At 33.8% G+C, this 15,743-nt stretch overlaps 1 protein-coding gene across 30 annotated transcripts in view; it reads right to left on the bottom strand.

The window, feature by feature from the left end:
* Nucleotides 1–15,743, bottom strand: part of MYCBP2 (MYC binding protein 2) — a 263,861-nt gene that overhangs the window by 89,683 nt on the left and 158,435 nt on the right. For all 30 annotated transcript variants that reach the window (XM_058276528.1, XM_058276529.2, XM_058276532.2 and 27 more), the window contains 5 exons: nucleotides 15,326–15,381; nucleotides 11,414–11,529; nucleotides 9,222–9,319; nucleotides 8,317–8,433; nucleotides 7,494–7,634 (listed from right to left, as the gene is read on the bottom strand). In XM_058276528.1, coding sequence (XP_058132511.1) covers nucleotides 7,494–7,634; nucleotides 8,317–8,433; nucleotides 9,222–9,319; nucleotides 11,414–11,529; nucleotides 15,326–15,381 — 528 coding nt within the window. The remainder of the gene's footprint in view (nucleotides 1–7,493; nucleotides 7,635–8,316; nucleotides 8,434–9,221; nucleotides 9,320–11,413; nucleotides 11,530–15,325; nucleotides 15,382–15,743) is intronic.

Genomic DNA, 15,743 nt, shown 5'->3' with positions numbered 1-15,743 from the left:
AAAACTAATTATAAATCATTTTAGATGAGAATTTATTTAATATTCTCTAGTTCTGTATTTACCGTGTGTATGCATATGAACGGCTATAGATAAATACACACACATATACATACATATATGCTAACTCAGAAATAAAAGACAAAAAAGCCAGAAAAAAAAATGAGTTTCTAATAAAATGCCCACAAATAAATATATTTAAAAAAAGCAAAAACAAACAAAGAAAGCTTCCTAAAAAAACCCAAAAACCTACCCACATTTGAAAACAGTGAATACGGCTCTTTCTCTCAAGTAAAGCAGAGACATGCTGCAAAGAATTTTAAAATGCTTTTTATTTGGCAGGGATGGGGGTTGGAGGGAGGAGCTGTCCTTACTGGTTCATCCTAGTATATAATAATTTGTTGAGTATTTGTTCAGTGAGTTTTCACCTTCACAGAGAATAGCGGTGCAGACCCTTCAACATAAAACAATATCAAGTTTTTTTGTATAGCATTCTCTAATTTTTAGCATAAATTATTCTAGTATCAAAAGCAATGTAGATGAAGTTTGCAATGAAGAAGCAATGTGGAAAATGATTAGCAATTCCTATAGCTTGTACTTCTTTTATTCCAATATGCAAACTTAAATATTGGCTGAGTCTACAAAATGAATAACACTTTAAAGTGATGTAATTGCTAAGCATGGTAGTAAATTGCCAACAAAATCAATTTTGCATATGCTACTTATATGTCGATTTAAATTTGACACTCTTTTGCTTTGGTTCTGCTTTTATATAAAGTTCATATTTGTTTACTTTAAGATTACTTTCAAAATATAGTATCTAATAAAACTGCATTTATCAAGTATTGAACATTCACCAAATAGAAAGTATAATTCAAAAACAAAAGATATTTCCATAGTTTTCTTTAGAAAATATAGGCAAGTTTTAAACGTGAAAGTGCATGAAAATATTAATTTCTTCAAAGTCTCAAATTCTCATTAAATGTATGAATTAGCTTCCATATTGTATAATTATATAGGTTAATATTATAAAATGAGCACCACTATGTGTGTCTGTATATGCATACAATAATCTAAATTATTTTACTCTCAAAGACTATTTTATAGGGAAAAAAGTTCTGTTAAGAAAATTAAAACATACTGGAGGCCTAGCTAAATTAATGAGTACAAATTGCAACTGTGAGCTGATAGTCTTTCAAGGTATAGAAAAGATCAAATAAGAAAATAATCACCATGATGAAAACCTGTGATCAAATACACCAAAGGCTCGTGCAAAAAAAATAAAAAAAAAACCCCACTTTCATTGTGCGTAAACACAAAGCTAAGAATTGTCACGTACGAATTAAATAAAAAAAAACATGTTAAATTTATATACATATACACAAACCTATAATTAACACAAAACCAAGAAACTTGGGTTATGTTAAAGCTGTCACTTCTAGGCATCATTAGGTATTCTCAAAAGAATGAAACTGGATATAAAATAGAAGAAACATTTGCTAATTTCATCAATTATCCTAAGAGTTACTATAAGAGAGACTACTAAATGATACTTTGTCCTTTGCCTCTACTTCAAATCTTTAATACCTCTAAACTGAGAAAACATAACATGTTCTCTATATGTGAACACCCATTAGCTAAAGTTGGAAAGAGGTGGTTCAGAGATGTTCAGAGACTCAAGTTGCATTTACACAAAATCAGATTATAGATGCATTATAAGACATCTTAGAATACTATTGATATATCACTTAAATTCCTTGATTCCACTTAATCCTTGTCATATACACAATGTTGAAAGACCTCATTTTTGACAAAATATCCAAATAATTGGGTCTATATGAATTTCAAATCACTAGCACCTTCTATCATAGAAGTAAACTCACTTTCCTAAAAATATAAGTTCTTGATTCTAGGCAGTCAGTCAAATATTTCCCATGTTATGCACATAATCAGTTCTCTCTCTCTCTCGTTACTTTTAGTGTCCCTAGTATATAAAACATTCTACTAGCTCACATTTTGCAGTTTCCAAATCTTTAGAATTTTAACTTAAAATTAACATTTCTCCCAGTATGCCTTCAATATATATCACAGTATTAATCGTCATTCAACCATTAAGGTTATTACGAGTATTTGTATTTATTTAATTTGACAGCTCTAGCCAAAGTAATAGGCTTTTTACAGTTATATTTAGTTTATTCTTTTATAACTATGTTTACCCTTATTTCTCCACTACATTAAGGCCTATTACACATAAAAGCATAAGTTCTGGAGTTGCATTAATTGCAACTGGGATTCTAGTATCAGCTCCACTACTTACTACCTGTGATCCTGGGTGAGTAAATATCTTCCCTCATTGGAAAAATGAGAATTATAACTTAATATCATAGTGTCACAGTTAGAATAAAATGAGATAATTAAGCAAAGGGGCATATACATATGAGGAATTATTTTTAAACAACATGATCATACCAAGTGCAAAGAACTAAAAGAAGTATTCAACAAATATTGGAAGTCCACTAGAAGAGAAGGGTAATATTTAACATTTTGGAAGAAACAAACATGAGTGAGAAGGGATGGATCCCCTGTGAGGTCTTACATCCTTATGGAACTTTAAGTACAGAATTAAGAGGTATATAAACACAATGGGTTGCAGACAGGAAAAACAAACTAAACATTCTGGGAGAAAAAAAATTAAGCATTTTTCACTTCTACAGATAAAGTATTAAGAAGTAAGAGGGAAACCTAATTTCCCCAGAACTTATCTACTTCCTGCTCCCAATCCTTTGCTTCATCAATATCAACCTATTCATCAGTTTCCTATTACAGCATGCTTACATAACTTTGGATGTTTGACTCTTGTTTAGATATTCCTTCACCTTTTTCCTGGCAACTCTTCTTCAAGGCCCAATTTAAATGCCAACTCCCAAGCAAGGTCATTCCATAACTTACTGCAACGCATTTTAATTATCTGAATATAGTATGTCTACCACATTTTATATTAAGAGTAAGTTTACCAAGAGCAAGAACGGCATCACACCTTATTTACTTTGTATGCCTCCCTTCTGCCTCTTCACTCGCCACCTATTTCCTAGCTTAGTATTTGGTATAAAGTAAGGGCACAATAAACATTTGTTGAATGAGTAATTAATGAATTTATAACCACAACATTTTGGGAGGTATAAGAAGAAAAAGGTCAATAAAAGTTTTTGAGCCTGGCCAACTGGGAAAATATTAGAAAAGTCAGAAAGAAAAAAAACAAGAGAAAAAGCATTCTAGACAAATGAAACCATATAAACACAGATTCTAAGACATAATATTGAACAGTATGCTCTAGGAAGGATAAGTTGGAATACACTGTGCGTTGAAAAAACAATCTGCCTTCTTCATCCATTTATCCATATCCTTTCAGTGATTTAAAACATACAGTATTAAAGCCCAATGCAATTTAACCTCTAAACTATAACATTATTAAAATGCTAAAATAGAGATATAGTCACATTTGAACAAAGATAGGACATCAATATTTCTGCAATACAGTTGTGAGGCTTAAATAGAACTATTGCTAGGTTTAGCTAAAGTACCTATCTACTTTGAAAACAAAGTTTCTACAATATGAATAAATAAATAATACACTGTAACAAAAATTTAAAGCGTTATTCTACACACTGTTATTCATGGTAATCTTTTTTAAAAATAGTTCATCATATATTTGGTCAATGTTCAAATTTCCAATCTTCTCTTCTACCAAAAATTTGAGTCAGGATCCAAATAAGGCCCACAAATGGATGTGAACGTAAAATTGTTTTAATTAGAAAAGGTTGAAAAAGCAGATGTAAAGATTGCTGAGGGCAACTTTTCTGTACTTTTGGATCTTTTTAAGTTAGTAGCACTGGTCCTTGATTATTTGTAATTTTACTTCAAACCTCCCTACCTTCCCTTTTCTATTGAGTAGTGTTTTATAATTATTAGCCATGATTCCAGTTGATTTACTCACAAATGGACTGAAGATAAGAAAGGAGACTAGATGGAGGGTTTTCTTCCAGCAGTAATTGTAGTAAAAGATACAAATAAAGAAGTAGCAAGATATAATTAGTTAGCTGTGCTAGCTCCTTTGCCCTAGTATGTCAGGCCTACATAGAGTAACATCCTTATTTAAAACTTAATGACCATATAAGGTGCCTGCCACAGTCCCTACAGACAAAACCTTGGAAAACTAAGCCTAATCCTGACTATGCCAGGCCTCTCACTCTTGGTGGACCATCATCTAATGCATGCCCTGAACCAAGGTTATACTGGATCTGTTTGGTGCTCTAAGCCAGCTAATCTTACCACACTGTACCTCCTTTGTCATCTTTGGTCACCACCCACAATACAAGCCCTTATGCCATCTGTTTTCTTATTTTTATACCAAAACTGCTCTGGGCTTCTCCAGGATCCAACATCAAACCAGTCTCATCCCTCCCACGACTTTAAATTATGTCTGATGGGACCCTTGCTCCATTATGGTAAATAAATTCCCTTTCACCTGTAGCCTTCTGGGTCACAGTATTGCCATTATCTGGCAGGCCTTCATTCAATGTGGATGATTGTCCAACTGCTTAGCCTGTTAGGTCCTAGACTTAGCTAATTCCAATGACTTTTCACCCTCACTCCAGTCAACTATACCTTCCATGGCCACAAAATGGACTGAATCATCCAATAAACTGTTCTACCTATGTTAACAAACTCAAACATTCTAAATTATCACATAAACCACCCATCCTTCCAGGTCTTTTACTATAATATGCTCACTATATTGTTCTAGCATTTTAAGTTCTCCAAGTCCCTTGAACTTTCCATTTGTCCTTTCATGTTTCTAACTAACAGTTGGTAATTTGAATTGTTCTTTCACCAGCATCTGGAATTATTCCCTCTTGCCTCTCTTTTTCTGTCACAGCAGCCCAGAAAATTCCACGTAATGATACATTCTGCTTTCTTTGTTCCTTTAATTCTGGACACTCAGGACCATACAGGGCAGAGGAGTCCATGCTGGGTCCAACCAGTAGTTTCACTGGGTCTTTAGTGATCCAACAATCCATTTACTTATTTTTGGTCAGACTCCTTTCCTATTTCTTTCAAACATTATTCCAAATCTCCACCACATTTTGAAAACCTCTAACTTAACTCTTCTTCTTTTTGTTCTCAACTGATGGCACTTTATTTTCTATTTTCAGTATACATCAACTAGATTTTTCAAGTAAGTTACTGACAACTTCCTCATTCACATTCCAGTGGAAACCATCAACAAGGATTTGTATGCTCACTCCATTTAGCTTTTTCTCTTAACTTTGATAGTATCCTTCTCTCCCTGACCTGAGAATTGTCTACCATAGCCTGTCCCTTGGATGGAGTTTAAGAGCATCAGATAACAGAACACCAATGTTCCAAAATGAAACCCTGAGATTCAGAGCATCAACCCATAGCACTTTTTGCTCTTGCTTTCTACCTTTCTTCACTCCATTGTTTTATCTGTGTGAAATCTTCCTCTTGCGAAAACATCTCCTCAATGACCAAACGAGGGAATTAGGAAGAAAAATTTGGAAAGACAATTTAATCAAGTAATGAACCTAAGAATATTTTCTTACAAAACACAAAAGTCTTAATGGGCCAAAATTAAAACAACAACAACAACAACAACAACAAAACAGAACTGTAAAAATGCCCATTATAGCTAGCTCATTCAAAATATAATTTTCATAATCCTGAGGAATATTTGGTCACTATAAAAGAAAATGGTTTCAAACTATTTGAGGCCAACTTTTTAGGCACAGAAGATTAAAAATTTACATATATATATATTTAAAGTTCTAGAGGGTCAAACTCCTTTTAATTTTTTAACTGCAGATATACATCAGAGGAAAACTTAAAGAGAGGGATGTGACTTATTTATTTAAAATTTCAGATTTAATAATAGAGTTGTCATTGTTTTGCTCAACGCTAGTAAAGCATTAGGCTAATAGTCTCCAAACTTTCTTATCACACATCTATTGGTTTACAAAAATATATATATATATTTATTATACATACACACATATATACACATAACATCTGCAAAAGAATATTTAAAAAGAATGAAATCATATTTTCTTCCCCAAGGAATTATTCTGTATACCCATCCCTTTGGAGAGCATTAGTCTGGACTATCAATGAGGAAAACAAACACAATATACTGAATGATTTGATGTAACCAGCTACCTGTACACATTGATTTTTTTTTTTTTTTAATTTTTTTATTTTTTATTGACTTTGTAATAATATTACATTAAAAATATATATGTGAGGTCCCATTCAACCCCACCCCCCCACCCCCCCTCTCCCCCCCCCCCAACAACACTCGTTCCCATCATCATGACACATCCATTGGATTTGGTAAGTACATCTTTGGGCACCTCTGCACCTCATATACATTGGTTCACATCATGGCCCATACTCTCCTCTATTCCATCATGTAGGCCCTGTGAGGATTTACAATGTCCGGTGATTACCTCTGAAGCACCATCCAGGGCAGCTCCATGTCCCGAAGACGCCTCCACCTCTCATCTCTTCCTGCCTTTCCCCATACCCTTTGTCCATTATGTCCACTTTTCCCAATCCAATGCCACCTCTTCTATGTGGACACTGGATTGGTTGTACACATTGATTTTTTAAGAAATCCAATTCATTAGAATTTTAAGGCATTTTTCTAAATTAAAATTCTACCAGTGCTATTTTTTAGCAGTGCCATAAGGAGCTTACATCTTTAATGGAGATTTTAAAAAAACAAAAGGAAGAAAAAGATCATACCTTTATGGTTAAATTATGAAAAAAGGTATGGAGAACTATCATTTTAGTGATATAGCTATCTTGTGAACATTGGCTCTAACTATTCTACTACATTACTGCATTTACAAAAGAGGTACAATTAATTCTCTCAGCGCATAGGATTTAGTTTCAACTAAAACACTATAGCACCCACAAGTCTAAAAAGCCATTTTATTTTAACACAGTAGGATTAGAGTCAAGAAAGAAAATATTCAAACTTAGACACAGCACAGAGAACCAGTTATAAAATGCCAACATTAAAAGCAAACATTTCATACATGTTTTTGAATGTATAATAATTTTGAATTCATATTTTTAAGTTTAGAATTCATTCCAAACAGTAGTGTGAATAAGAAAAGGCAAAAAGTATATAACCACTATCATTCCCTACCACTTTGAAAGCAGAATTCAGTTGCCCTAATTTCACTTTTTCAGTTTGCTACTTACTGTCTGTGATGGATAATAACAAGCATAAGGACCTTAATCTTTCTAAACTCCACCCTCATTACACAGAAGCCCTTAAGAGTTCAAGCACCTATAAAGGAAGAGTATTTAGTTGTGGTTTACTTCAGAACTGAAAAGCCTTAATTAAAGAAAGTCTTGTAATGAAAACAGAATGTACCTATAATGCTTTTTTAAAACCACCTTCTACTTACATCAACAGGGACCAGTAGGCTCTTGCCAAGATGTTGATTAAAAGAGAGGCACCAGGCTTCAGTGTAACCATTCATGTTAGGAACATACTTCTTTATTGTCTCATCATTCAGTCTCAACCACACACCATCATCATTGTGGATCTATGGAAAATAAGCAACGAAAACAAGCCATGCCCTCCTGTAACCCCTATAAGGTTAGCAAGGGCTGATGGGCTGCAAAGCCAAAAAAAAAAAAATAATGGTGGACATGAAAATGAGGATCTAATTTTTGCGCGAGATAAGTTTGAGAGAATTTTTAAGAAGAAAAGCAGCAAGGAAAGCTAAAACAATAAGAGCATTCCCATGGTGAGGCTGAAAAATAATTTTCTCTTAAGAGTGAAACCACAAATGAAGCATATTTTAAAGACAAATAGTTTAACCAGTAAAATCAGGTGTTTCTCAAAAGAAATACAAGTCTTTCTTTCCCTCAATTTAGATTTTAATAATCAGAAGTTACTTGGTTGTATTACTAGAAAAATATACTGTTCAATATAATATAGTATAATAAACATATTTAAAAAACAAAGAACCTTTTAAAAATCCATGGAAAACTGTTTAACAGAGTTCCTTTTATGTTCAAAGTATAATCATAGTTTTTTCTTTTTACTGATAAAAATGGATGAAACATTTGTGTCTAATCAGCATTTTGCAGAACAATTTCCCCCAAATTTCAAAAAATGCAGAAAACATATGAAAACAGCAAATATAGTAATCTTACTTCTGTGCAAACAATGCAGAAACTTTCTGTCCAAAATATATTACTGAGAGTTTCTTTATAAATTACCTCATCGATAAAAGTGATAGTTCCATTGACTTTCACTATGCCTATCTGCTCACTCTGAAGGGAAGGGTGGCTACGGATACGTAATCCTGCACTGTCCTTGGCCACAAATTTTCGAACCTGAGAAAGGCAGAGATAAACAATGAGACAGGAAAAACATGGAAGAGAGGTCTTATAATAAAAGATAAAACTGAACAAATTTGAAATTACTCTAATTCTGAGAAAGTTTCCCAGTATTATTTGTAGTTGGTTCATTCTGCAAATAATGAAGATTTATTTATGACAACAATGATAGAACTTCTGTAAGTACAGAAATGTACTTTACTGAAGCATAAATATATTATATATTATATAATATAACATATAATAAGTTTTAGAGATCTATATTAGGTAAGTATACAAGAGCCATTTCTTTTCACCTTTAGAAAGACATGGTACAAATGCCATTGCCATTATGCTTCCTTTATAACAAACAAAATCCTATATCTACTATTTTGATGCCAGAAAATTAATTTTTCTTTCAACAGCAAAGGATATTTTAACCTTCAAAACTTTATATTATAGATTGCCAATTAAAAAATGCTCCATCCACTGCTAATATAAAAAAATATGAAATATTAATACTTATAAAAAATTTTAGATTTTTAAAATTGTGAACTTTCAGTACCAGAAGTTATATAACACCTGTACATTACTGCATTACACAAAGAAGCCAATTTCTGCACTTTAGATATGCTTAGAATTACCATGTACCAGTCTCCAAACTTGTTTAAGATATTTAGAATAAAAATATTGAAATCACATTAAATATCAGATGTTTGAATGGCCATCTTGAAGCATCAATTTAAAAAAAAGGTACTTTCCACTTTAATAAACCTCTGAATGATCTGATTTCATTCTTCCCTAACCTTATTTGGTTGCGGTTCAGTCTTTGGTTTAACTAACTGAGTTCCAGGAGGTATCATCCCTTTTGGTGGGTCTTTTACTTTAACTTCTAGGCCAGCGTCTGTAAGAAAAGAAAGAGAAGTACAGCATTTGAGAAAGAAAAGAGGGGTAGGACATTTTAACTTAACCTAATAAACATTTACAGGATGTTTTAAACAAAATAAATATTTAAATTCTGTTCTTTATAAGATGATTAATAACTGATAGGCTAAAAAGGGAAATTATTTGGAATACGGTCCTGGAATTTTAAAGGGCTGTCTCAGGGATACAAGGAAAAGAGGAAGAGTGTTCATTCTTCAATTAGAATATATGAAAGAATACTGAAAAAAATTCAAAATAGAAAAAGAAACCCTTGTGTGATTAAATGCTATGTGACAACAACAGATCAGAGCACTACTCATCATCTCCACCAATCATCTCAATCATCCCTGTCATCTCTTTGACTAACAGTAGTATAACACGGGGTTAAGAGCTGGGCTTCTCAAGTTAGACTGCTTAGGATGCTCTCACATCTACAGCTTATTATTTAACTCCATGTTTCTCAATTTTTTTCACCTATAATGGGAATAACAACAGCACCTACCTCACTGAGCTGTTATGAGATTTAAAGATGACTAAATGATTTAAAAAATATATATAAGGTGCGTAATACAATCCTGGGCATTTATTAAGTACCTAATAAATGTTAGCTATTACTAGTATCATTATTCTAAAGAATTCATTATCTGTCTCTTAACTACAGTCAAGTGAAGTCCCAACCTACTGACAGTTTGGTCACCTTGGGAGAAAGTTGAGTTAGGAATGAAAGGAAGAAAATGGATGATTCTGAGCAAATATGAATCTTTTTCAGCTTTATTCCAAGAACCAAATTTAAGTGGATTTTTCTTATCTACTTGGCATTATTTTCTTTCACAACACTATCAGAGTAGAGAATTTTAAAAAAATCTGACTACTGAAAATTTACCACTATTTTTGGAGTAAAAAAAAAAAAATCTCCTTTATAAAGCAATCTTTGATTACCTCTGCTTCCAAAATCCTGCTGTAAATTGAACCTCCTTTGTGTCACTACCTTAATATTCTACGTCATATGATTTTTGCTTTGTCTGTTTTATACCTATAATCCTCAGTAAATTATTAACACTTAAGGACAGGGATTGTCTAACCAACAAACCCTTGGAAACTAAAGGCTTGATGATACGTTGAAATAAAGGGGAATGTAGTAAAAGCTATGAATAAAGTTCTGTGGAATGGTATATATGAATTTGATATATCTGATTCTATACATCAGTGTAAAGTACTTGTTTGCCTACACTGCAAAAGCAAACTACTTTAAGCAGGGCTTCTCAAAGGGTATTTCTGTAGAATGTTCATTGTTTTACCTCTCTCTCTGCACTGTCTTCCCTCCTTCCCCCCACACCCAAAGGTTTCATGATAAGACTTAAAGTTAGACAAGATTCTTAATTTCAGGACTTCTCAGAATCTCTAATATGTTAATGTGCATTGTATGAATCTCTAAGGTAGGAATACAGTATACTTGGTTTTCTAAATCTATCTGACCATAGCAACCCCTTTTATTGAAGAGTACCTGGAAGACTAGTGTTATAAGGAATACACACTGATAAACACTTAAGAGTTTTCTTATTCTGCTATTGTCTTATTATATGAATGGCTTAAAAATAAAAAAAAGAAAAATAGTAATGCCCAAAGTAAAGGCAATATGCTTTTCAAAGTTAGCAGTGGGTAAAGAAAATTTATTCCTTCAATACTTATTTATGAGCAGACATTATGTGCCAGGCACTGGAGCTGGAATGGTACAAGCAAAAATGAATGAAATGGTCTTTGCTTAAAGCCAGGAGAGGAAGACAGATATATCATGACGGAGTGGCAGGGAACACGCAGCACCTTAGGAACCTGAGGGAAGGCGTCATGGAGGCTAGGATTCTTGAGCAGACACCATAAATTATTACAAAATTTTTAGTCCTCAGGAATGCAGTAATTAAATTCTCATTAAAAAGGAGGAAATGAAAGGGTTATAACCAAATAGGTGATAAGACATGTTCATGCCTAATACAAATTAACTGGTAAAACTAGAACAGAAAATTGATTTTGATTCCAGTTTTTTGCACTAAGTAACTTAAAATAAAAAAAAAAATACCTATTTCAATGCTATCAATGGTAACATGAATAGTATATAGTCCAATAGCCCCTGGAGTCCAATTTGCACAATAAGTGCCATCATTATTGACACGAATCAGCATATTCTCACTGGGTCTGAAAAGAAATAAGTAGGATATTAGAAAATTGACTTTTGATTAAATAGCTGATACCATCATGAAGGTATTTCAGTAAACATTTAATTCCTGTGTGTATTATCTCACTTCCTGGCAATCCTACTGCCCTGCCATGGTTTGTTTCCCACTCTCCAAAATAACTGAATATCATTTCTTCTTCCTCAACTCAAATCTCTGTCATCCCTCTTCCTCATTCTTACCTTTCTCTCTCTCGTACCATCAATTTCTCCCACTTCACTGGATCATTTCCACCAGTATACAAACAAGCTTTAGAAATGCCCATCTTAACCAAAACTTCCCCTTTATAATTGTAGTCCTCTCCAACAAGGTCTAAAATATTTCCACCTGTATAAACTTACCTAAATAATTGTCTACAGTCACCCTCTCTATTTTCTCATTTCTCTCTTCCACAACTTATTCTAACTAGGCTTTTTTCCCTATCAATTCTCTGTAACTGCTGATGTCAAAGTTACCAATGACCACTACTCTCCCCAAATTCAATGGTCATTAATTTTTCTCAGTATTCTCCCAGTAACTTTTGATAGTTTACAACTCCTACTTTCTTGAAACACTTCCTTCTTGTTGCTTCTGACATTCTCCTTGTTTTTCCCTTACTTCACTGGCCATTCCTTCTCAGTCTTTTTTTGGCTCTCCCTCCTCTTACCACCTTTTACCTGATGGAATGTCCCAGGATTTCAGTCTAGATCTTTTTCCTTTCCATACCATCTTTCTAGCTGATCATACACCCATTCTCCAGTTTTAAATACCATCTTGACATGTTCTTAATCATAATCTACATCCCTGTAGGTGTGAACTCACTGTAAATAGCACCTCATGAAAATGTTGTTTTTAGTTGAGATGTGGCTCAACTGAAACAAGGTGGGCCTTCATTTGGATAGTTGATAGCCTTATAATGAAATCTTGGAAGTCACTAAGTGAGAAAGTAGAGGACATCCATATGTGATGGGAGAAAGAAATACAAGCAAAGGAACTCCAAGGATTGTTGGCAGCCAACACCAGAATGCTACAGATTTTTTGGAGAAGACAAACTTTGTCGATATTCTGATTTTGAATTTCTTTTAGCCTCAAAATTGTGAGCAAACCCCACTGTTTAAGCCATCCCATCATGTGATATTTTTCATAACAGACTGGCAAACAAAGGCAGAGTATTCCCAGTTTTTTTGTCCCCTGAGTTTCAAACTATATTTTCAGTTGGTTTATTTTTTGATATCTCCACTTTACATAATTAAAGACACCTTCATATCTCAACTTTAATTCCAAGAACTCTTATTTCCTATTCACTCCATCACCCTACAAAATAAAACATAACAAAAAAGTGCTCCTTCTTCAGACTTCTTGGTTCTCATAAAATCATGGGAGGTACCATGGGTCACTGAACGTTTTCTGTAAGAACATTTTTAGGCTTTTGGGCTAAAAAGTTTTTGTCACAACCACTCAACTTTACCATTGTAGTGCAAAAGCAGTACTAGACAGTGCATAAATTAAAGAGCACACCAACAGGCAGTAGGCTGGATTTGGTCTATGGGTTCTAATATGCCAATCCCTGATCTATACAGCTGCTCAGGCCAAAGAAAATTATGATCATACTTCTTTTCCATTCACCTTCTATTCCCATTCTAGCAGCAAGACCTGTTGATTCTACCTACTTAAGGCTATCCCAAATCCGTTCACATCTCTTCATTTTCACTGTTACCTCCTTCCCATCCCATAGTGAAAGCCACCCAACAATTTCTTAGACTAGTACAATAGCTTCCTAATTCATCTCTCTGCTCCCACTCTTGCTCCTCTCATTTATTCTCCAGTAAGCAGCTAGAATGATCTCTTCAAAACTATAAATCAGAATATGTCACGCCTCTATTTAAAACCCTCCAAATAAATCTGCTTAGAAGAAAATTCAAACTCCTTAACACAGTCTACCAGTCCCTATATAATGTGATCCTTATCTAACTCTGTGACCTCATCTTTGACAATTTTCCCTCTTGCTCACTATCCTTCAGCCCACTATCTTTTTGTCTATACCTCAAAGACATCAAGCTCCATCCACCTCAGGGTTTTCTCCCTAAAATGAACTTCTCAGATCTTTACAGGTCCAATTACCATCCAGCTTTCTACTCTACTATCCTTACATAGGCCTCTCCTGTCATGCTCTGCTTTGGTAGCCTGCCCCATTCACATCACTTTGTATTTAATAACCATTATATCACTCTTTTATTTACTTATAGTTTGTTTCTCCATAGGAATGTAATGTCTTGAGAACGAGAACCTTTTCTACTATGTTCATAATACCTCAGAGCCTGTAACATGCTTCCCATATGGCAGGTACTTAGTAATTATTGAATGAATAAATGCATTTATAAGACAGACTATTTTAATTAGGTTTCAAAAGTCCAATCTTTATGAAAACTTATTTACTGGCAAATGGTAGACTTGTTCTTGCCTATCATGCTACAAATCTTTACAGGTCATATTTACTTTATAAAAAGCACATGCTTCTACTGCGGTGGCAACTTTCTGTGATTAGTCAGAGACAAAATGCTACTTTCCTATTCCTAGATAAAGAAACATCCTCAAAACCTAGTGATTTTGATAGAAAACTTTCTAGATTGCATATCAAAATTTTATACTATTTCACATACATGTCAGAATAAAGTCAAAATAACCCGTTAATTCTGAATAAGTCATTTAATATCTGATGTAATGAAACCTATAAGTAATTACGCTTTTCAGATTCGCTTCTGAACTTTTTCCAAATTGTTAAATGGAGGTAGTCTCTCCTATAGTATAATCCATCTAATTATTTTTTCCAGGCATCTATTTTAAAAAGTACCTCTCCTGGGAAGCAGATTTGGCTCAAAAGATAAAGCATCTGCATACCACATGGGAGTTCAAACCCAGAGTCTCCTGGGCCCTGTGATGAGTTGGCCCACTCGCAGTGCTGATGCATGCAGGGAGTGCTGTGCCACATAAGGGTGTCCCCTGTGTAGGGGAGTCCCACGTGCAAGGAGTGCACCCTGTAAGGAGAGCTGCCCAGTGCAAAAAAAGTGCAGCCTGCCCAGGAGTGGAGCCGCACGCACGGAGGGCTGACGCAGAAAGATGACAACAAAAAGGACACAGATTCCCAATGCTGCTGACAAGAACACAAGTGGACACAGAAGAACATGCAGCAAACGGACATAGATAGCAGACAACTAGGGAGGGGGGAGTGGGGAAGGGGAGAGAAATAAATAAAAATAAAATTTAAAAATCTAAAAAAGTAAAAATAAAAATAAAAAATAAATAAAAAGTACCTCTCCTAAGAAGCAAATAAAATTCTAAGTAAAAAAAAAAAGTGCTTAAATCTGGAATTAACAGAATTACTTAGGGCTGAAACAGTAAGACATCAGAACAGAATATAACACATATTGACAACTCCCTACAACTCATTGAGGGGCAAAGGAATAATTGAAAAAAACCAACAAAAAAAACCCAAAACCAAGTGACCCTAAAAAAGGCCAAATTATATATATTTAGATGCTAATTAATCATTTTCTAGCACCTAATTATTATGGAACTGATTGGCAATATTACAGCTCAATATAAGTACATTTTATCTACAAATATACACATTTTTCAATATGTATAAGAACCCACCAGGAAATTTTTAAAATGTTAAAAGATATTTATTTATGGAGAATAAAGTTGGACTGTAGTATGATTTTAGTTGCAAGTAGCTGACAACAAATACTTTGGCTATGCTTTGAGAAAAAGATTCTTACCTCTTAGGAGTTGGTGATGCAAAACGCAGTTCTTCAAATGAGTAATTTTCATAAACCTTTCAAAAAGAGACAAGAAGAATGGCAAAATCATTAGAAACATTCTCACTTAATGGAATGATAGAACAGTCAATAAAAGGTGCGGAGACTACTGGTTACCAAAATATGAGAAAAAAACCTGTAATTATCTGCAGTCATACCGTTACAAAAATAAATTATAGGTGTGTTAAAGATCCTATGTAAAATGCAAATATCAAAAACAAAACTAAAATCTTAGGAGAAATAATAGAGAATATATCTTCTGAGTATATGAAAATTTTAAATTTCTCCAAAGATACTGTAAAGAAGGAAATGAAAAGCCTCCACCTAGGATAAGGAACTCTGTAACTTCTCTATCAGAACCTAGGTTAGCATCCATAAT

Source organism: Dasypus novemcinctus, chromosome 15, assembly GCF_030445035.2.
Source record: "Dasypus novemcinctus isolate mDasNov1 chromosome 15, mDasNov1.1.hap2, whole genome shotgun sequence".
NCBI classification, from domain to species: domain Eukaryota; kingdom Metazoa; phylum Chordata; class Mammalia; order Cingulata; family Dasypodidae; genus Dasypus; species Dasypus novemcinctus.
This window is presented reverse-complemented; position numbering and strand designations above follow the sequence as displayed.